At 42.3% G+C, this 22,468-nt stretch overlaps 1 protein-coding gene and 1 long non-coding RNA gene across 14 annotated transcripts in view; one reads left to right on the top strand and one right to left on the bottom strand.

The window, feature by feature from the left end:
• The window catches only part of obscnb (obscurin, cytoskeletal calmodulin and titin-interacting RhoGEF b), a 191,499-nt gene that overhangs the window by 36,535 nt on the left and 132,496 nt on the right, over nucleotides 1–22,468 (bottom strand). For 9 of the 12 annotated variants that reach the window (XM_048246060.1, XM_048246078.1, XM_048246110.1 and 6 more), the window contains 10 exons: nucleotides 20,345–20,611; nucleotides 11,698–11,970; nucleotides 10,282–10,554; nucleotides 9,897–10,187; nucleotides 9,683–9,778; nucleotides 2,183–3,427; nucleotides 1,020–1,301; nucleotides 819–900; nucleotides 342–466; nucleotides 7–204 (listed from right to left, as the gene is read on the bottom strand). In XM_048246060.1, the coding sequence (XP_048102017.1) occupies nucleotides 7–204; nucleotides 342–466; nucleotides 819–900; nucleotides 1,020–1,301; nucleotides 2,183–3,427; nucleotides 9,683–9,778; nucleotides 9,897–10,187; nucleotides 10,282–10,554; nucleotides 11,698–11,970; nucleotides 20,345–20,611 (3,132 nt within the window). The remainder of the gene's footprint in view (nucleotides 1–6; nucleotides 205–341; nucleotides 467–818; nucleotides 901–1,019; nucleotides 1,302–2,182; nucleotides 3,428–9,682; nucleotides 9,779–9,896; nucleotides 10,188–10,281; nucleotides 10,555–11,697; nucleotides 11,971–20,344; nucleotides 20,612–22,468) is intronic. The other 3 variants (XM_048246088.1, XM_048246117.1, XM_048246143.1) reach the window with 2 other exon arrangements.
• LOC125296310 overlaps nucleotides 10,084–22,468 on the top strand; it is a 35,128-nt gene continuing 22,743 nt past the window's right edge. For both annotated transcript variants that reach the window (XR_007193736.1, XR_007193735.1), the window contains exon 1: nucleotides 10,084–10,220. This is a non-coding gene — a long non-coding RNA (uncharacterized LOC125296310). The remainder of the gene's footprint in view (nucleotides 10,221–22,468) is intronic.

The raw sequence follows: 22,468 nt of genomic DNA, 5'->3' as shown, positions 1-22,468 counted from the left end.
CTATACCCATAACAATCATCCTAGCGGAGGAGTAGGCTGATCCTGCTGAATTGCTGATGTAGGCAGAGTACTCTCCAGTGTCTTCACGTGTCACCTCTAGGACCTCTATACTGTGCAGATCTCTTTCAGTTGACAGAAGAATTCTGCCCGAAGGCCGCAGAGGATATCCGTCTTTAAACCAGTAAACTCTTGGCCTAGGGTACCCTGTAAAATCCAAAAGAAACAACTGAGAAAGTATTTAGTTCCATCTCCTGTCTTGAACATCAACACCACCACAAAAAAGCCTTTTTATGCTCAAAGTTAAAACCGGATATGGATACAGACTTTCATTTAGAACTAACCTTTGACCTTGACCTGCATTTTAGCTATGGATGCACCAGGGCTGACACGGACATCATGCAACTCATCCAGAACTTGTGGAAGCTGTTCCTCTTCAGCAACTGACTCAAAAGCCTCAGTTTCAGTCCTGCTCAGAAATATAATATATTTGTCAAATAATACACTCTTAAAACAAATGTGTTGAACACAACACAACGTTGTTTTTAACACATATCTGTGTCCAGATAGGGACAACACAGTTTGTGTTGTTAACAACACATTGATTTTGTTATTCGTTACACCGTACCTTATGTGTTGAAAATAACACAACTTGCACTGAAAAGAACACAACTTGAATTGTTTTAACACATCTTTGTGTTTAACACAGTATGCGTCGTTTCCAACACATTCATTTTAAGAGTGTGGGTAGTTTGATTCAACTAGGTTTTGCTAGCTATTGCTATTTACATGATTTAGTGTAATGAGATAGAAAAACTCACCGTGAAACATAACCCTTAGCACTGACATAAGAGGATGTTTCTGTGGCATCAGCTGCTGTATCATAGTCAGAGCTGCAAGACACTGACAGAAGACAGAAGACAAGAAACAATAGTTTAAAGTAGAACAATAAAGTGTTGTTTTTTTTGCACTTAAAACACAAACAACCAAATGAGTGTAAGAAACCTGTTAAGCATACTTACAGTCCACCCTAAGTTCAGCTTTTGTGGAGGCCATGCCACTGTCATTCTCTGCCATACAGCGGTATACACCCATGTCAGAGGGTAACACTGAAGTGATGATGAGCTGGTGACAACCCTCCTGGTCTTCATTGATCATGTAGTGATCATTCTCCTCCAGCAGCTTCCCATCCTTGAACCAGCGGACCGTGGGGGGTGGCTTACCAATCACTACGCAGTCGAAACTCACTGGGTAACCATCTGGCACATCCTGACTATGGAGCTCAGTCAGGAAAACTGGTGCCGCTAGGACAGCCAAAGGTCAGGAGTACACTATTAAAAACATTTCATTTAAAAAGTACAGTAGGGTATTGGCTAGTTACTAGCAGAAACATATTGTTTAAAGTTTTAAAACTGTAGCCTAAGCCAGGGGTTCCCAAACTTTTCCATGACAAGGCCCCCCAAATACCACTAAGTTCTGGCCAAGGACCCCCTTGATGTGTTATTAAACCCTTCGGCAATACTACGGCAAATGTAAAAATACATTAAGCTAATCCTAATAATTATTTTAGCCACAAGCACTTTGCGATAGAGCATACAGTGTGTAAAAATTGTATTTGGGGCTTTCTGCTATATGAGAGCTATCACTCTACTATTATTCACAGTCATTATCATGGAAAATATAATGTCCAGATATGCGACACAATATTCTAATGGCATTGTATAACAACCCTCATAGTAAAAGGTATATTTTAAATTTTCAAATGTGTTTATTTGTTCCTTTTATTTTTCCTTCCAACTTGCTGAGGCTCCCCTGGCACCCCCTCGCGGCCCCCACTTTGAAAACCACTGGCCTAAGCCATGTTTCCACACTTACTTTTATCTTTTATTCTTTTTTAGCCTACATAAACTGTGTTTCAAACCTGTTTGTTTAATTGTAAATTATGGGTGCTATACCTTTGAGGCTTATAGACTACCCTATACAGACCAATTGCACAGACCTGTGTAACATACAGCTATGTTGGTCCTCAACATACATCAATAATGGCATGCATGGGACAAAAAAAACATGTGCTTCTAATGCGATTCATGCTTTCATGCTTGCATAATGAGGCAACTGTCCAAAATGAGAGGAGTTCCTGGTATCAACAATGTAGTGACACTTTAAATAGAATGAATATTCATACCAGGGGCCCCTGTCATGAATGCAGGTGGCTGGCGATCCTGGGTCGGTGTCTGAGATCCATCTTGAATGTAGCCCATCTTCATGATGCGCAGCTCTACCTTTTGCGGTGGTTTTGCCTCCAAAATAGTTGTTTCCACTGGAACCCCTTGTGCTGTGAACATTTTCTGGAAACGTTGTGATGCCACTTCTGCTTCAGCTCGAGTATCAAAGCGAATGTAAATATAGCGGTCATCCTCACGGTAAGAGTGAGGGTCGGGTGGCTGCAGATCGCCCTCATCAGCACTTACAAATGACTCCTCCTCAACATTTGGTGGTAGGCGGGTGCGCAGGAGCCGCCTCAGACGCTTGCTGGCCTGTCGTAGTGACTCATCCATCTCACTTCCGGATGAGCTCTCTGGCTCACTATCAGCGCTATAGCCATAAGTCAGTGTCAGAGGACGGCGTCCTGATGACTCTCGCAGAGAGCCCACTGTCACTTTGGCACTGTGTGTGGCCACCCCAAACTTATTTGTGACTTCACAAGTATATACACCTGTGTCTTTTGTGGTGGCAGCAGTGACCACAAGAGAACAGGTGCCATCATTATAGATGTCAATGTGGTGGTGCTTGCCATCAACTAGTGAGTCATTGTCCTTAAGCCATCGAACCTTGTCTGGTTTGCTGTCAGTAACACATTCCAAATGAATGGTACTGTTGGGCTCTTTGGTCTGATCCTTGAAAACCTCTTTGAAGATTGGTCGCATGTCCTTTCGTGCCTTATATCCCTTGAAGGCAGCCTGGATTTTGATAGCAGCCTCAAGCAGCTCTGGTTCATTTTCATTGTCGATGTCTAAGGCAGTGGTCTCTGCTGTTGTCTGTTGCTCTTCTATCTTGATCTCACAGGCTTTCTCTGAGGAGATGGTCTCAGTTTGATGAGTGGTAGTAGATATGCTCGTCTTTTTGAGGTAGGTGACAAGAGAAGGTGTGCCACTAACAGTGTCATCATCAGAGCTGATATAAAGGTTGGGTTCTGGGGTTAATTTTAGTTCATCAGGCTTTGTTTCATCTTTGGTTACACCGTCCTCTTTACGTTTTTCTTTACCATCTTCCTCAGGGATGGAATCAAGAGTGGGCTCACGGCTCATGCGCCTCTTCTTAGCAACTGCATCCCAGAGTGCATGTAGATCACCTTCAGAGGCAGCTTCGGGAGGCAGACTGGGTTGGCTGCCCTCTCCTGGCTCTACCTGTGAGACCTCAGTGGCTTCTCCTGCAATAACGTTAAGTCAGAACTCAACAAATACCCCTTTCAGTTTTTGTTAGTTGAGGTTTAAGACAAACATGCAAAAGTAAGGCAATGCAGCCAGAGCAAAGCAGTGTTGGTCTTCAATAAATAACTGAAATGTGAAGCACAGAAGAATTTTTAAGAATAAGAATTTCTAAAAGGATTCTGTAAACCATGGACACATTTCCTATTATTTACACCAGGCACTGAGGGCCAGATGTACTAACGCTTTTGCGCCCATTCAGGCGTATTTGTTTCGCAATGTGCGTGTAAAATCATTGCGAGGTACTGTATGTACAAACAGGCCGCAATGATGTAAAAGCGCAAACTGCCTGTCGCGGGAGCTGAAAATGGCAAACTGCGTCTTCCGTGTCATGCATATGCATTCATGGGAGGATCCAGGGGAAAGTGGGAGTCTAACGTAAAGAGAGGGGAAGCATAAAGAGCACTTAATTATGTATTCCACGGTATGTACAAAGACTGCTTGTGAAAGTGCACGTCTATTCTGCGCCTGAATATTTTCGCCTTGTAAAAGCAGGTGTTAATTCAAATTGCAGTTCAATGCGTCAATAAGAGAACCTTTCAAAGACAACATAATCGCTATTTAGAGCACTAGTTTTGTATGTCTTTGAACTATCAAAAGCAACCTTAACTTTAGTTGGCCTTTCAAATGTCTTACTTTCACTTTCACGTCATTCACTTAAACTTTCCTACTTGCTAGATTTGACCAATCTTCCATAGCCTACGTGCACAAGTAGTTTGAGTAGAACTACTGATCTTCATTATCTCCCTGCTTGTTGACATCTTATCATGTATGGTAATAATTCATGATCGCTAAACGTTTGATTCTTTTTAATGTTGTTATCAGTTAACTTCATTCAACTGCGCTTGTATGTAGGCTCTGCCGTTCAGTTCAGTGGACGTTTGTAAATTGCGGTAATGGGCGGAGAAAGGCAGAGAAAAGCGCAGTTTACACTAATGATTGAAAGTTTGATAAATACGACGGAAACTTGGGTCTGACAGCGTTCGCAATCTGTGGTTTGTCCATGGCGCTGATAACGCTACCTTCGCAAATGTACGTACAGTACATCTAGCCCTGAACCTGCTAAATTTACTCACAAAAATATGAATATGTATGTCGCTACTTCCTGGTAAATATAGCCAAATCCTGATAAATCTTTGACATGATTGAGTCAGTTAGCATTAGTATTCCAACAAATTATGGTGTAAACTAGAAAGTTGAAATCCTTTTCAAACATGTTAAGTTGCATGCTGTCTGCTTTTAATTGTTAAGCTAAAAAGTGTATGTTTTTACAGGTGGCTATTTTAATATCATTCATTTTAATGATATAGGGCCATATGAAGGACAGATTCCACCAGCTTAACAGCATGCCCAGCTAGACAAGGGCATTTATTAACTTTACAGTGTGATCACAAGACATTGTAGAATCAGGCATTTAACAGAAAGGCATATAGACTCTGAACTCACTGTACTCGCCACTACACCATACAGCATTCATCGAATCACTTGCAAAAACTTGCAACACAATACTCTATATGTGGATCAGTTGGCGTCTGCTCACTACATTAATGGTACCTTGATTGTGACAAGTCAGAATTCAATTCATGCTATTTAGAAAAGCTGACAAGATTTTAACAGCAATCAGGAATCAGGGTGCATAGCTAAGTGGGACACTGTGGGTCTAGACTTTTAACTAAGACTAAGAAGAGAGAACACATCACCCCTGTGTTGGCTGAACTGCACTGGCTCCCTATTTCCTATAGAATTGATTTTAAGGTTATGTTAATTACTTACAAAGCTCTGAATGGCATAGCACCTTCATATATCTCTGAGCTTTTAATATCTTATCAACCACAAAGGAAACTTAGATCATCCAATTCTAATCTTTTAATGCCCAAAAAGTGCTCCACAAACAAAGTGGAGAAGCTGCGTTTATCCATTATGCCCCAAACTATGGAACACCCTGCCTCTGTACATCAAGCAGGCGAAGTTCAGTAAATATTTTTAAAAAGATCTGAAAACATACCTGTACAGGAAAGCTTTTAGTTAACTCATCTTATCCTGTAGACTACATTTTCAGATTATTCTACATCTGCTACTATTGGAGGGCTTAGCCAGCCAAGAAGCCAGGATGGGCTCCCCTATTAAGTCAGGTTCTGCTCAAGGTTTCTTCCCTGGAATATGGGAGTTTTTTCCCTTGCCACAGTTGCCATATGGAAAGTGCTTGTGGGGGGGTAAGAGGGTTAAGGCTGCCAGTCTTATGGCGTCATTTTCTATATTTTGATATGTTGCTGAGTATAACATAAACAGCAAAGAAAAGTGATTGATAATGACTGACTGACTATTATTGTGTTACATGTTTCAAATGTAAAGCACTTTGAGCTGCATTCTGTGTATGAAAGGTGCTATACAAATAAAGCTTTATTATTATTATTATTATTATTAATGCCCACTAGGACACAGGTTCAATCTTGGAGTAATTCCTCGAGCCTTGTCCGCATCTCTCTCCCAGCTCAAAAGTAAGCTAAAAAAGTGGCAGGCCACAGATAAGCTTATTATCTAGAGTCTAGAGTCAGAGTCCAGATATTTAGATAAACCGCTGGGGATTTTAGTGGCACCAAAATGAAACACTGAAATCTGCCCGGTCATTCAGTCTGGTTACTACCGTTCACATCAACAACAGTGCCATATTGGAACTGAGTTTCAGTCCCAACCCTAGGGGTCAGTGAGGTCATGTGTGTCATAGGAATGGATTTTTTTGTTCATAGCCCACAGAGGGGCCAGTGAAACATGATACCGAGTGTGAACGCACGGCTCATAGCTCATCTCGGCTTGTCCCCTGCACTCAGAAATCTGGCGCTAGTTAGCCGATGCTACTAACAGTTTTTCGATGGGGGTGCCTCGGGCATTGGCCTATTCAAATAAATCACTGTTTTACACCATTTACGAGGCTCAAAGTAGCTCCATACTTCATTGGTAGACTTCCGAGCGCCTTGACATTTAAAACAAGACATTGAGAACTTTGAAAAAGCACTGGTAGTTTATTTACAAGATGATTTATACATGTAAGCACCTGTAAAAGCTGACAATTTAATAACCTGTACTGTATTTACTCCATGTACCAGAATGCTTTGTAACTTACTTACTACTGTGATTTACTACATTCTGTGTGTGAACCAATCAAATGTCTTTGTTTGTTTTGCTTTTATTTGAATTGTTTAAGCAGCCAGTGATTATTTGTTATTTGTTTATGCCCGCGAAATCGCGGGGAATGTGAAGGTTCCATCTCCTCAGAGAGGAGAAGGCTCATCAGTCACGGTCCGGGTTTGCACTGGAGAGAGAGAGGATACTTTGCTGCCTGTAGTTTGTGGAGACCATTGGACAAGTTCATAGGCCCACTTACTCCGTAACATCAGCGCATCGTACTTGCTTGCCCCTGCTCTTTTAAGTTACCGGTCTGCTATTATTTGTCTAGCTAGCTATTTGTTCAGTGCTATTCATATATCTATCGATATATCGATATGAGTGCAATTGTAGCTGAAGCTATCCTGACCTGGGTAGCTGACCTGCTAGCTAGCTGCTGTTGCATTCTCCTTCGGAGACGGACTCGATTTGTGCTTCGGTGCTGGGCCCACGAAGCCAGACCTCCTAAGGCGACTGCGTTTTGCCTCGGTGCTGAGCCCACCGGTGCCAACCGCCAACTACCACGCTGCTGCTGTTGAGGTGTGCACTGCAGGCTGACTGCAGCAATATCCTCCACCGGAGTCGCATCCTCGGCTAGCTGGGACATAGCTGCCTCCGATTCCTCTGTGTCAGGACTGAGCGGAATCTCCCGGTTCTGAGTGATCGGTCGTGAGTAACGTCAACTGCACTTACACTGACACACACACACGTTCTTGTCTCTGCTTGGATCACCGGCGAGTTGGAGAGCCGTTCAGCGGTTGCTGTCCTGCCTGCAGCTCAGAGAGCTGCCGTCCTGTGCACCACCGAGCTCCAACGGCCAGCGCTTGGGGGGTTGGGGTTTTATTTGATTATAGATGATTAATAATACTGTTGTGATTGGTATATTCTTGTGATTTAACTTGACTTGTGTATGTTGTATTGTCTTCCACACTGGTCTCTGTTTAGCTTAACCTTTAACGTTACCATTCGTTAACGTTCGGTTTTCCCCTTGAGTGAATTGTTCGCTCCCTGACATTTGTCAGCTTTTGGGTTGTCAAGTCCACGACGTGGCTATTATCAAATAAATATTTAATTATTATATTTCTTTATATCCAGGGTGTATTGGCAATTCATTTAACTACCTTCACCACTAGTCTTATTATTTTCACATTGATTATTTAAATTCTGTAGGAATACACTATACCGCGAGCTATACGGTAAGTGTGTAGTATTTTTACAGTGGAGGCACCAGCTATTCAATTGAATGTATTGTCTGTAATTGTTAGCCTACTGGTATTCAGGAATCTCAGCCAGCTCACCATTCCACCGCTGAGACCTTCAGGATCCTGTTTGCGCCATTTAATTAATTGTTTATGTATTGTAATAGTGCCTGTGCACACACCCGTTAAGAAGGGGTTACATACAGACAGTACCTTGAGGAAAGTTTACTGTTCGCCGCCATCTTGAATTTAGTCACAATAAGTTGAGCGACGAGTACGAATGAACAGGTATGATAAGGGATCAGATTCCAAAAATAATTCCGTGGAAATGCATGGATTCCAGTTGCTGCTACTGGAAGCAACATCACCAAGTCCACCTTCTACCACCTCAGAAACATCTCATGACTCCGGCCTTCACTCACACATTCAGTAACTGAGACACACCCATGTCTTCATCACCTCCCGTCTGGACTACTGCAATGGTGTCCTGTCTGGACTGCCCACCAAGGCCCTTAGCAGACTCCAGTTTGTCCATAACCCACACAAAGCCCTGGCAGCATATCACTCCCATCCTCCAACAGTTCCACTGGTTGCCAGTCAAGTCACACATCACCTACAAGATCCTCCTGCTCACCTACAAATCTCTCCATGGACTCTCACCACAATACTTCACAGATCTCCTCCACCCCTACACTGTGCTTTCTCTGCCAATGCTCCCACACTCTAAAACAGTCTACCACTCTACCACTCCATGTTCCCTCTGCCCCATCCCTGCCCATGTTCAAAAAGCACCTCAAAACATGTATTTTCACTAAGTCCTTTGATCCCTAACCCCCCCCCCCCCTCCACCCTGTGTTAAGCGACATTGGCGCTATATATATATATATAAGTCCAAGTTATTATTATTATTAGAATAATTCAGTAACTCCTGCCATTTACATCTCTAATTAAATAACAGGAAAGACTTTTACCTGACATGCCCCTTAAATAATCAATTAGCGCTGAGGTCACTTTTGAAAATGTTTTTGGAGGCTTGATGCCTCTCTTACCATCCTTCTCACCGTGCGTGGGGGCAAGATAAAAATGGGTCTTTGCCCAAGCAAATTTGTCACATTTCCAGTTGATTAGAACCTTTTCATTCCTGTTTTAACCGTACACAGTGCCATTTTCAACCAAGTACCTAGTTTTTATAGCTGTTCCCTGAGTTTCTTTTTATTTAAATTTAGTGTATTCTCTTGTCTTTCCTACATTGGAAAATGACTAGGGGATTTAACCTCTCTGTCACTTTATTTTCATACCTTAGTGAAAAAGAAATGCATGAACTATGGTGAAAGTTAAGACACTATGATTGATTACATTTTATAATATTAGATTTTCTAGGGGTGTCAATAATTGTGGACTGTGTTTTTGTTAAAAATATTTCTTTCATTCTGAGATATTCCTTCTTCTCATATATTGTGCTTCCATTCAAGATTGGGTTTTTCCTCATTGTAAGATTACAATAAATGACCAAATGATGATTTCTTATACCGGTTTTTAGTCAACTTTACCATGGGTGCCAATAATTCACTTTAGCAGGGTTAGGGTGCTTACCTTGTTGAAAGCAAAAAAAACAAGAATAAACTGTAAACTGGATCATGCAGATTCCTGAGGCAACCATATGACACAGTGCATGTGACTCCTATTCTCATTACAGTTTGGCTGGAGTGGGTTTGGTATAATAATACATGCCTGCAGCTATATACCAAGGGTGACTCTGAAGTGATTTGACTGAAAAATAACTCCATAATGGTGCTTTAAAGCATACAACCCTCCCGTATGGACTAAAGGATGTACCTTCTATGGTCTTAGAGGTCTCAGCCTCTAGGTAGGAAGCCTCAGTGAGTTGAGTCTTGATGCTGTCCACTTGTTTAGTTACAGACACTGGCATTTCTGATAGGAAAACAAAATGGTAAATCACTACCTTTCTTAGAAATTGATTTAACAGCAAATGCTTATCTTCTGTTTTCTTAATCAAATATTTACAAGCAGGAACAGGTATTTATCTCACCAAGCTGCACAGTCTGGGGCAGTTGAATTGGCTCTCCGATTCCTGCACGGTTAATGGCAGCTACACGAAAGCAATACCCTATGCCAGGGATGAGGTCCCCTACAATAAACTCTGTGTTGCACACAGGCTCAGAGTGGCATGGCAACCAGAGGGCACTGTCTACCTGACGCATTTCCACTCTATAGCCAAGGATGGTGCTGCCCCCATCATGAAGAGGTGTGAACCAGGACAGGGTCGCTGAGTCTTTGGTTTTGCTCACCAACTCAGGATCCTCAGGGGGATCAGGAGGACCTTGAAAAGGAGAAACAAAATAACACTGAGAAGGTTAGTTCACTTATAAACACTCCCATATTGTGAACAGACACTAGTGAGCTAGAATACTAACCAATAACAGTGAGCTTAGCCATAGATATGGCATCTTGTGCAGCAAATGTAATCTCTTGAGTTGTCTGAGTTTGGACCGCCTTCAGGGAGAGTCTGTAAGTACAGCCATCTGAACTTATGGTCCTGTTGTCATCTGGATTAACCTCTGCTCCGTTAACGTACCAAGTCACCTCGCTTTCTGCCACCACCTCATTCAACACACATGCAAACTCCACTTGTTCACCAACCAAAGCCTCTCTGTCTTTAAGAGCTGTCATTATCTTCAGCTGCAAACCTAAAAAAAATAATATATAATGAGCATGGCCTCAAAACCTCACTTAATAAAGAGTATATACAGTCCTACATTTTAATGGGTTTTTTATGGAGTCAGATAGCTTCCTTTATTATGCGAGTGCATAAAGAATGAAAACAAGCGCAGATTCAGGAATCGAGAGCGTAAATGCAGAAACTAAGGGGTGAAACATAATCTCTGAATAAAACTGTTATCACAACTGTAACAATTATGATTGAGAGCACAGAAATGATGTTTGCATCGGGCAGCTCTGTCTTCTGCTCGCTCTCGCTTTTAAAACTTCTACGCTCTCGGTGTAATTTTTCCAACTGGAAACACGTCATGGATTAAGGCATCATCTGATGGTCACCCTGTGTGTCGATTGAACTGCGAATTGAAACTGCTAACGTGACTGTAATTGATCATTTATTTAATAATATATAATTCAACTTAACATCAATAGCACTAGCACCTGTTCTTGTGAAGCAGAAGCATCTGTTGCACCATATCGCCATATCGATTGATGGGTGTCGAGCTTCTGATCGAGTTGTGACAGTTGTATTACAGTTGTGATAACAGTTTTAGCCTATTCACCACAAGATTATGTATCGCCCCTCAGTTTCTGTATTCACGCTCTCGATTCCGGAATCTGCACTCGTTTTCATTCTTTATGCGCTCGCATAATAAAGGCAGCTATCTGACTCATAGTTTTTATCAACATCCCCAAAATATATACCCTGTGTACTGGTAAAGGTTACTGCAGTAATAGACCTCTTAAGTTTGCCTACAAAAAAGCAGCCATCTTTGACATCCAGTATCTGGCGATTTTTCCTATGGGAAAATAACATGGGGATTTTGAATTATCGCACCTGTTAAATTCTGGCGGGGATGAAAAAGTCTGAAATGCAGACGTTTTCCTGAACACACTTTTGTCCTCTGCCTTCGAGTGGATACTGTGATCTCCGGTACGTGAAGGCAGCACACTTAGATTTTTGCTACCCCAGAGCTAACTTGCAATGCAACTTGCCATAGGTAGTTAGCTCCAATTAACAACCGGATCTCCTTATATGGGCAAAGATGGCCGTTTTGGTTCTTTTTTGTAGGCGAACTTCAGAGTTCTATGATTCTTGAGGAACTAAAGTTCACCTTTGACAGACAGCATCGCAGTAGTGGAGGCAGGGCCAGCCTGGAAGGTCACAGTACTGTCACCAGCACACAGTTCCTTCAGAAGGAGGAGGTGTCGTCGGCCACTTTCAAATGACACAATCTCCGCACTAGGTGACTCCGAAACAGGTTTCCCATTTATCAGCCAAATGACATCTTTGGTTTCAGGGCGGGAAAGAGAACACTCAAACAGAGCCTCCCCTCCATCTATTGCCTCGACATTCTCCAGACCCTGGACAATGTCAATGGGTTTAGCTATGGAAGGGTGAGAAAAATGGCAGCAATGAACAAAAATGGACAACACATATTCTTGCACGGAGTTTCAGTTTATATAGTGTAAAGTATAACAAAGTAAAGGACCTCGGATAAGTACACACAGTGAAAAAAAGTAATAATAGAAAAAGGTAGAACAGTGTTCATGGTTGAAGTGAGGTCAACTGAAGGTCTCACATTCCTTTACGTTGTTTTACATAATGTGGCGATCAAACCTGATCCCTTATAATAAAATATAGAATGAAAACATAGCCACTACATATGGGATATATTCGAAATCTATAAATAACAGCCCAGGTAACACTGTCCCCGCCTAAAGCAACATTAACGCAACGTCCAAAATGTCAAAATGCCTTGGCTAATTGCAGAGTCTCCTAGGGATCAAAGCGGACACCAAATTGCTTGTGCAATCTCACAATTACGTCCCTAAGTCCATGTACCAAGTTTGGTCTCGATACATGAAAGCATTCCTAATATATGACCCTACTTCGGATTTGGCAGCTATGCCGCTGATTTTGTTTGGCTATGACTGGCAAACGCTTTCAAAAATCAAAAATCCTTTGACTAAATTTCGTGAGGCTTGGTCTGAGGATCATGTATGTCAAGGAGGATTTTGTGGAGATCAGACCAAATTTGTCACCTGTGAAAGTTTAGTTTCACTTTCGATAAAATCCAATATGGCGGAACAATGGCAATTATAGTCAGTGACGCCATGTTCTTGAGCAACTTACACCAGTTCTGACCAGAACTAACAGAGTTGGACTGCTGGTGAAATCTCAAAAGGTCTAGGAGCAGGAGCTGACTAAAAAATGCGGACAGGAATAATAACTAGAAGCATTTCCGAGGAACTGCAAAGTGTGCTTGCTCAGGTGCAGTTCACCAACGGGAGCAGACAGTGCAAAATGCTCCGCTGAACTTGGCTTGATTCAAGGATTCCAACAGAAACAAGAACATTGACGTCACAGGGTGCGTTGGAATCGGCTTGGTCCAAGGATTCCAGAAGTATCTGAGCTTTGAAAATCGGGCATACAGTGGGCAGTGCTTCGACTTGGCCAGCTTCCCTCGCGGTCCGCGCGCGGGATCACGCGGCATCACGCGACTTTAATTTGTATTTTTCCAGTGACGCTGCAACGACGCTGCAACAACCGGCAGAGGTCTCAAGTGAGCAGGGTGTCTCGTAAAAAGAAATGGAGCTGGAAAACCCCACACAGGCTTCACTACAGACTTTAGCAGGCTGGTTTAGAAATAATTTAATAGCCATAAATATGCCTGCCCTGCCCTAATAAAGAAATATTTGGTTAACGGCGAGTGAATCCCGTTTGCAGCTGTAGAACAAACGCAGGACAAATTAAACATTCTGGTTTTCTCCGAGTGCAACGATGATAGACAGACATCATTTGGACAAAATATAGAGCATATTAACCTCCGTTGCTCAGCCAAATGCCTTCCTGTTACGTCCTGTTCTCACGGAGTTACTGGCGATAAACTATTTTTGATGGTCACAAGTTTTGACCAGTTTTGACACGGTGTTCGGGGGTTCCATGTTCCGTGTTGTGCATGCATTACTTGAAAAGAACTAGCTCCAGTTATGTATGAACAGTGAAGGTAACGAACTTGAAAATGTGAAAAACGTGAACTTGAAGAAGTGAAAATTGAACAATATGAACTATGAAAATTGAACAACTTGAAGCTACATCTATCATGTGTGAACATGCTTAACAAAATATGGTAACAAAACGCGTGCATTACTTAATATAATCAGTGGGAGCCCTGTGCTTGTTTCCCTGCAACAAGAAGGTTCCATCTGGGGGTGATGGAAGACAGTGACACCCTCAGTGTGTTTGAAATGTCCAGTCGATTGCGCAATTTGGTCTTAGTTGCAGTCATTGCCGAAAACCTGGCCTCGCGATAGATACGCAGTGGGAAATGGTAGCAACGCTTTCGCTTTTGCACGGCTATCTCGATATTCTGCTTTGGTTTTCATCCAAAACCCGCCAGAGAGGTTTCCTCATAGCCTACACACTCTTAAGACCTCCGTCATTTGCAATTTCGATCAACTGCTCTTCCTCCTGCGCTGACAAGTTAGGACTATTCGATATTGACAAATGGGTTGCGGACCCACTCATTGGTTTGCTGTGGATCTTTGGAGGATGGGAAGTAACGCCAAACTCATTTGAAAGCAACAAGGTGATCACAAGACCAGCTGCGAGAGAAAGGGCCCTGCCTCAGTCTCTCCCAAAACCCCCACTACTGTTTGGAACATATCAAATACACCCCGATCCACTCGCTGCATCCACAAATCAAGCTTGGCTTTAAATGCAGCGGCTTTATCTGCCAGTTTAAAGACAGTCGTCATTCTCCCCTGAAGTGACAGGTTGAGGTCATTAAGCAACCCGAATATGTCACACAGGTAAGCGAGTTTTGACACCCAGCCCTCGTCACTAAAATATGCAGCTAACGGTGACTTTTTTTCTGTAAGAAATCTCTACAGCCGCTCTCGCACTCTCTCTCAACATTCTGGCCAGTGACCTGCAACCAACCAACTTGGATAGCGTACCACGGTGACCCATTCACCCTCTCTAACAACTGTGCCTCAATGTCCTCTGACATATCATCATTTCGCCTATGGACAGTGCTTGCAGAAAACGGTACCTGAGCTATTTTTTTAGCTGCAGCCTCCCCAAGGAGTTCATTGCACATGCCTTTACCAGCAGGCAGAATTAACTCCTCCCCAATAGTAAAGGGCTTCTTAGATTAAGCAATCCGACTAGCCACTATGAGGCTTTTAGCGCAGCCACGTTCACCGATGTGGTTGCTTTACGCACTACCCAGTAAACAAAATAAAGTCCTGGCGACGTCCCCTAAAGGTCCCCTGGCGAACGTCACCTCCTCGACATTGTGTAGGGTTCCCTTTACGTCCCGCGGACCTCTGTTCGGGAGGTCTAAAAGACGTCCACGAGACTTTAAGAGGACGTCCTGTAATGTCACCGGTCTCTGCGAAACCATATTTTAAATATGACTCGTCATATTTCGTAGTGAATGACCCCTTCTTTTTCTTTGAGGTATCTGGCTCACCATCGTCAGTGGGTATTATTGCGAATGTGACATTATTGCGAATTAAATTGAGTTTATTTAGTTTGCATGCATTTTTTTAAAACTCTTGTCTACGGCCCTGTTAGGAATGTCCCGCGGCCTGGTGGTTGGGGACCGCTCTATAACATAGCCAGGTGGTCGAAACTCACAAAAGTAAAGCAGATAGAAAGAAATCTAGCCTACAATACGCAGACAGCTTCATGCGCACTGTGCTTTATGATTGTTGGCTTCTGATGGTATCTTGCTAATTCACTGAATTGCATTAGGTGACACAAATGGTATTGCCTTTATCTTATAACTCCTTGTCTGAGCGACTACCAGGCCTATGGTTTTTAAAAGTCAGATGTTCCCTGACAAAGACATTCGAAAATTAAGAATGTTTATTGACTTGAAAAATACACTAATTTTGGCAAACAGGATGGAGAGAGTCACGCGTGTGTTGCTTTTGTGGGATCGAATCCAGTTTAATGCTAGTTTTCAAAACATATATTTTTTACATGTCTTTTGTCCGAGTGGCTGTAATGTAGCTCATGGCGTATGAAAAGCTTAAAACCAAACCGCCTAAAACAACTTGTTTGTGAATGTCTGACAACTGCTGCAGCGCATGACCGCCAAAAGGAAACCAGTAGGTGGAGAAACCAGAAGGCACACAACACCGAACGATTTTAAGGCTATTTCGCGATAGGCTACTCAATGGTGCTATTTCACACGCATTACAGCGACCCCCACTCACCGGGTTAGGTGGAAGGTGTTAATAGACGACATGGCGTAGCCTACAGTGGACTAGGGCTGACAAAATTGCTCAAAAATGACGCTCAATATCCCCTCTAAAATAAACACATGTATTCAAATATATTGGAATATCTAGGCTATATTATTTGCGCATTATGTCAGTGACGCCGCGATCATGTCATCTGTTTTAACTTTTGTATGGTTATTGCTTGACATGGGGATCCTAAGCAGCTTTCAGCCATAAGGCATTTCCTAATTCACCCGACACTGATATTCAAAATGTTGAAACTATTTCGGCATAGCCTATAAGCAGTTTAATTAAATGTAATGTTAGTTGTAAACAAACGGACTACTTAGTGAGGTTTGGCCTCACAGATGCGCTCGTGCCTTAAATGGCAATACAAATCTTCACGATATACTGTAGGCCTATTAACTGACCGCCCGATTCACGCTGGCTGGGGGGCAGGGGGGGCCATCAGACATTTGTTCACAATGGTCTATGAATTGTTAATCCGGCCCTGCCCCCAACGAACGCAACTTTCCAGCTCTGAGACAGCTTAAAAGAAGTCTAGAGGACTCCTAACTCACTAAGACCTACTTACTGTAGGCTGCGCAAACCACAGGCCTTTTTTTGGGCAAGCCTGCATTCGAGGCAGGCCTTCTGTTGAAGAATTTTATATAAATCATGCGCTAACAGTAATCCTCCTACCCTCGCTACCACAGCTGTGGATAGTGTGGCATGCTCACGCTTTATGTCTCCTTCTTGCAAACTAGGCGTATAGCCCAACCATTTACGCCTTCAAAAAATAACAACTTGCCAGATATGCCTTCATATCTTTGGGCTTCATTCAGCATTTTGTTCTTCCACTGGAAATTACTCTTCTACATTTGCTGCCTGCTGCATCCTTTCTGTTTGTATTGTTTAGAAATGGTTTGACGTCTTGAGTTAATGCATTAAACATTGTTTGCTGGTAACCAGCCACAAATAGCCTACAGATTCTTGCGTGTGTACATTCTCTATTCTCTCCAAAATGTGCCCGTTCTATAGGCTGGCCAAGTGCGTAATTCTGCGGCATAAAGCAGATGTATTTGTTTATTGTACAGAAAAATAAAAATAACCTGTCAAGCAGTCATAGTTGTCTAAGCCTCTGCTGTGAGGTCAAACCCATGAACAAAGACGCATTGATATCTGCATTAGAGTTTTTTTTGGCGAAACAAGCTCACAGCTGAACGAGTCATAGCACTGAAGGGAGAGGCAACTGGCATGTGATCTACCCACGGGCCAATGGATGTACAAGTTTTCTCCTGTGCCTACGATATTTAATCCAGTGTTTTGTCAAGTTGCGAGAGGTGTAGAGAGGTCGAGAGGTGTAGTTGTAACTACACAACTTTACGATAGTGGTTGCGAACGTTCGTTGCTACTATGGTTTTGGGAAACACTAACGTAGTGTAACGATGCATTGGACTATGTAAGTTCCAAATATGAATGTAATTCACAAGGATTCCCAAGTAGCCTAAATCGAGGTAAATCAAGCTTTTTCAGAAGGGGCGGCAGGCAGAGCGATGTACAGTGGCAGAGCGACGCACAGTGGCTGAAAGTTGTACTAAAGCTTCACGCAGCTTCACGCCTCGTAATGCGCGACTGAAGTGGCCATTTGAAAGCGATGCCCACTGTATGGGTCAAAGTGCATTAACATAACGTCAAAAACGCCTTGGCTAATTGCAGCGCCTCTTAGGGATCAAAAGGCACCAAATTTCTTGTACATCCTCACAATAGAGTCCTGAGACCATGTACAAAGTTTCTTCTAGGTACATGAAAGCGTTCCTGAGATATTTCGTTTGGCTGTGATGGGCAAACGCTTTCTAAAATCAAAGATTTGTAGACTAACTTTTGTAAGGCTTGGTATGAGGATTATGTTAGTTTCATGAAGATCGGACAAAAATTGTGAAAGTTCAGTCTTGTTTTCGATATACTAAATGTACACATATATTCATTTATTGTATGGGTCCCCATGAACGGAATTCCGCAAAACTTGGCATGCATTCGGGGGGTGTCATAATGATCCTACTCTTCAAATTTCGTGCAGTTTTAAACATGTCAGCCAAAGATGTCAGCCACAGAAAACTGTGTCAGGCCTACCCTCCTTTTGGGGGGCCGATGCGGCGGGTGGGCGACAGATCAAAGCGAAAAACAATGGTTCCGTGTCATCCGCGTGGGGCTACATGTCCACCAAATTTTCATCCCTGTCATTCAGTGACCCGGGAATCGTTGACACAAAATTACTGAAGAAAAAAAAAACTCTGACTAAACCTATGACCACCGCTTCGCAGTGTGGCGGTCATAATAATAAGAAAACTTAAGAAGAACAATAGTGTGCCTGCTTTAGCAAGCACACTAATAGGAAAACATAATAACAATAGTGTGCCTGCTCTATCTATGGTACCACATTGAGACTTTGTACACTCAGGCAAATGTACAAAGACAGCGCAAATACCGACAAAGAAATTACCGCCTTTCAGAAGCTATAGGTGCGTCTTAAAACATGGCATCGTATGTATGAACAGGAGCGAAGAATGGCAAACTGTGCTTTTTTTACTCATGCATATATGCATTTATGGGAAGGTTGAGGAAAAAGTGGGAGTATCGTGCAGAAACGTGGGAGAAGTGTTGATAGCGATTGATTAGAAAATCCATCATATGTATGAAAATAGCACACGTCTGTTTTGCGATAAAAAAAAAACATCCGCCTTTAAAAAAAGCATAATCCAAATTGCGGTTAAATGTGTGTCAATAAGAAGAACTTTATGGGACAATAGAATCAGTATTCAGAACACCAGTTTTGCTTGTTTGTTCTATGTCAAAAGCAACCTTTGCCTTTCTAATGTCTTTCACGTCATCGATATTCCAACCAGACAAATCCGTCATAGCCTACGTGCCAGGCTCGGCGCCAGATAGCAAAGAGTGGGTGGGCCATGAGCATTGACAGGGAGTACCTCACCTCACTTTTATTAGCATTTGTTATGTTGAAACATTGCAATATAATAAAGAACATCATTCGAGCCTTTTGGATAACTGAAACAATATGGGAACAAATCATGGGATCATGGGAACAAATAGGCTAGTGCAAGAACATACTGTAGTGGTCATAGCCTAAGATAGTGTTTAATAGACTACATAATAGTACACAGCATTTAATAGACTACGTAGCGTTGAATAGGCTACAATACAAGTAAATATAACAAACTCACCAGCTGAATTTGCCTACTCTGAGTGCAAAATGTCCTCATCGCAGTGTCTTTCCATTCATTTGTAAATGTTCTTGTAAGATCCTGCTCAAAAGCAAGCTGCACAAACTGACTCTTACGACTATGCAACACATTCACAAAGTGCTGACAGGACACTCGGCATGACTTTGTGCTGCTCTGAATGTCCATTTTTATTGACTGTTAGGCTACTATTTTTGAATTTGGAGATGTACTGTTTTGCAACGGTAGACCTACATGCCGACTCCACAACTGTCACATTTCCTAGGTCCTTGATAGGCTTTATTGTCACTGCATACAAAAATTCGATCTCCCTTTGAATCAAGCCTTTTAAGCCATATAAGCCTTTTTTGTGTCGGTGGCACAAAGGCGTGAAGAAATTTGTGCCGTTAGGTTGGCAATAATTCGCTCTTCCATGCCAGCTAGTAATTTCTGTATTTCAGTTAGCGACACCGGGCTGCTTTCTCCATCATGGTCGTTGCTATCCTGGTTTGAGGCTAGCTCTCTACCACTGTTCTTGTTTTTTTGCCCTTAAGTTTGTCCTCATTGCTCATTTTAGCAAAAATTGAGCACGTAGGTCCAAGACCTACACAGGCAGGTCACCAAAGTCTATATGGTTTTCGAATCAAGAATGTGAAATAAATGTTGAATTCAGACAGAGCTGTTCTGATCTGCTGCTTACTCCGCCATTTGCCAAACCTTATATTTTTTATTAACTGACATTACTGCTTTCAATTAATTAAAGAGATTGTTGTAAATTATTGTAAAAAAGGTTAAATTAAATTGATTAAGATTCCATTTATAAAAGCAGTAAAAGTGGAAATAGTGGTGAATACCTTGTATAGGCACTGTATAAATATGACGACAATGCATTGCCTGAAATCTTTAGCATTACAAAAGCAGTAGTGTTGAACAAATCACATTTTCTGGAAATTTCTGCTATGTTGCAATGAATTGTTTCTCGTTCTCCAAAACTGAAAATAGTGTTTTTGCCATTTATGAATGCACAGACCAGGATCCTTTGACGTAGAAATAACAGAACACCAATCATCTTTCATGCTTGTTTACATAGGTCTTGAAGAAAAAAGAAAGGCGACAAGAGAATTAAAGAACCAAATATAACATTATGTTAATACTGTAAGCTGAGGTTGAAACCCAACATCCACAACTTTCTAAATTACCTTAAGAAAGTAATTTGCCAAGGGTTATTAATGCTCTGCATTTCATTATTAGCCTTAGGTGCATCTTTTCCGTGAGTTAAGCTCACCTTGCACCTCCAGGTGAGCCACCACGCAGGTACCCTCTGCCTCACAGGAATACGATCCTGTGTCTCCCGGGATAACAGATTTAATGTACAAGCGAGCCACGTTCCAGTCCTGTTCCACTATCACCCCGCAACCATCAGACAGCAGTGGTCGGCCATCTCTTTTCCAGACAGTTGTGACTGGCCGAGAATATTGGCAGATGAACTCTGCAGGCCGGCCCTCTGGCACTTGCAGATCTTCCATGGCACTGACCACCTCTACGGATGGATCTGGAAGGATCGTGGGCATGGATCGGAATCAGAGTATGTAACGCAATGCTGCTGGGCCACACTTATCCTTTACAATACACTACTTGATGCATCTTTGAGTAAAGCAACAATGGGTTTCCACTAGGGCTGTCAGCGTTAACCTGTTAATCGCGATGCGATTAAGTACCAAACATAATGCATTTTTTTTAAATAGTTTTTTTAATCGAGTGTCGCCAAAGATTTTTTATTTTACGTCACTTGTTCGGTTATCAACTATCCTCTTTGGCTGCTATTATTTTTACCCTTTGATGCACCATTTCTTGTCCTAAAACTGCCCATAGACAGTAACACAGACACTTCCTAGTAAGCTTTTGCCTAGTCAAAGAGTATAGAAGCAACAAGCGACACTCAATAGAACGTTCCATAGCAACAAATGTGCCAATGACTGAGCTTCTTGGACTGAGCAACACAACTATCATGGAACTTAATGAGACCGGTCCAGATTCAAAAGTGTCTTGCAGCATTAAAACAAAATTCTCTCTAACCTTTTCTCATACCCTTAATTCCTCAACTGACATAAACTGTGTTGAAAAATGCAAAATATGAGTATATATTTTTCAGTGTTTCCCCTACTATGTATTAGGCAGCGGCGCACCGCCACTCCTAGAATTTACAAAAAAAAGTTGCCTAAAACTGAACTTCTGGAACAGCTGCAGTTCGTTCCTCTCCAGGTTTGATGCCAACAAATAATAGTAGGCCAACGTTGAAGGCGCAGTCAGGGATTTCACAGGAAATCACGTTTGTTTGTGTTTATGTTTATTACCAGACGCAATTTTATGCAAAAAAAACATTATATTTTAACAGTGGCGCAAAAAGTGGGTATGTGCTATATGCGGCGCATAGGGGCGCAGCTCCATGGGGGCGCCAAAGCGATGGAAAAAAAATAAATAAATAATATATTTGGTATTTTCTATATGTAGCTACTGCTGTCCGTTTCTAAATCATTTCAACATTTTCTCAATGTTCTATAACATTTTAGACGACTAACAGGCTAGAGTAGGCACCCTCTAACAGGCATAGAAGAGGGAGTGGAAGCGCCGTCAGCGCTGAGCGAGCAGGTAGGCCTACGAGTAGTGAGTTGCCGTCTATGGAAAAAGATGGATACAGCAAAAAAAGCTGTTGACGACTAAACATAGAAAAAGAAAGAGGGAAAAGGAGATGGCATGTCAAGGGATGCAACAGCAGTTAAATAGGTGGACAGTGAAAGGCAACAGGTAGGATTTAAAGTGATGAAGTCTGTACTTGGAGGCTTGCAAATATGAATGTTAACAGACTAACTAGCGTTTGTTAAGCATAATGCCGATTGACACATAATATATTCCATTCAGATAGCTAGGTGGCTACCATGCTCATACTGCACTTTTAATGGCCAACTGCAAACAGAAATGTCATGCTAGCAGCAACTCATTAGGCCTACATGTTTCCATATCCTAACAATGAAGGCTCCTTGTAATAAATTAATATTGTGTTGTCAATGTGGTGCAAACAAACAATGCTAGAGTGCTAGCCTGATGAGCCAGACCCACATTAAAATGTAGGGTCTGGGCACTCACCGTTCGCAGTGCTCAGTCCTAGGGGCGGGATAATCAGTTGTCTTTCAAATTCCCTCTGCACGCAATAGGACAGCGGCAGCACTATGAGTCCCATGCGTTTCCCACCAGCGGAGCTAGTTCGCTAGTTCAAACGTTTGCCAACTTAATAAAAGCTTAACTCGTGTCACACTGTTCGCCAGCAGCAACATCCATCTTATTTGTTTTCAAGTTGCAAGGAATTCAAGCCAAACCGTTGCATCTCTGCCATCAATCATTATGTTAAGCC

Source organism: Alosa alosa, chromosome 1, assembly GCF_017589495.1.
Source record: "Alosa alosa isolate M-15738 ecotype Scorff River chromosome 1, AALO_Geno_1.1, whole genome shotgun sequence".
Lineage (NCBI taxonomy): Eukaryota > Metazoa > Chordata > Actinopteri > Clupeiformes > Clupeidae > Alosa > Alosa alosa.
The sequence above is the reverse complement of the archived record's forward strand: the minus strand, read 5'-3'. Positions and strand labels throughout refer to the sequence as shown.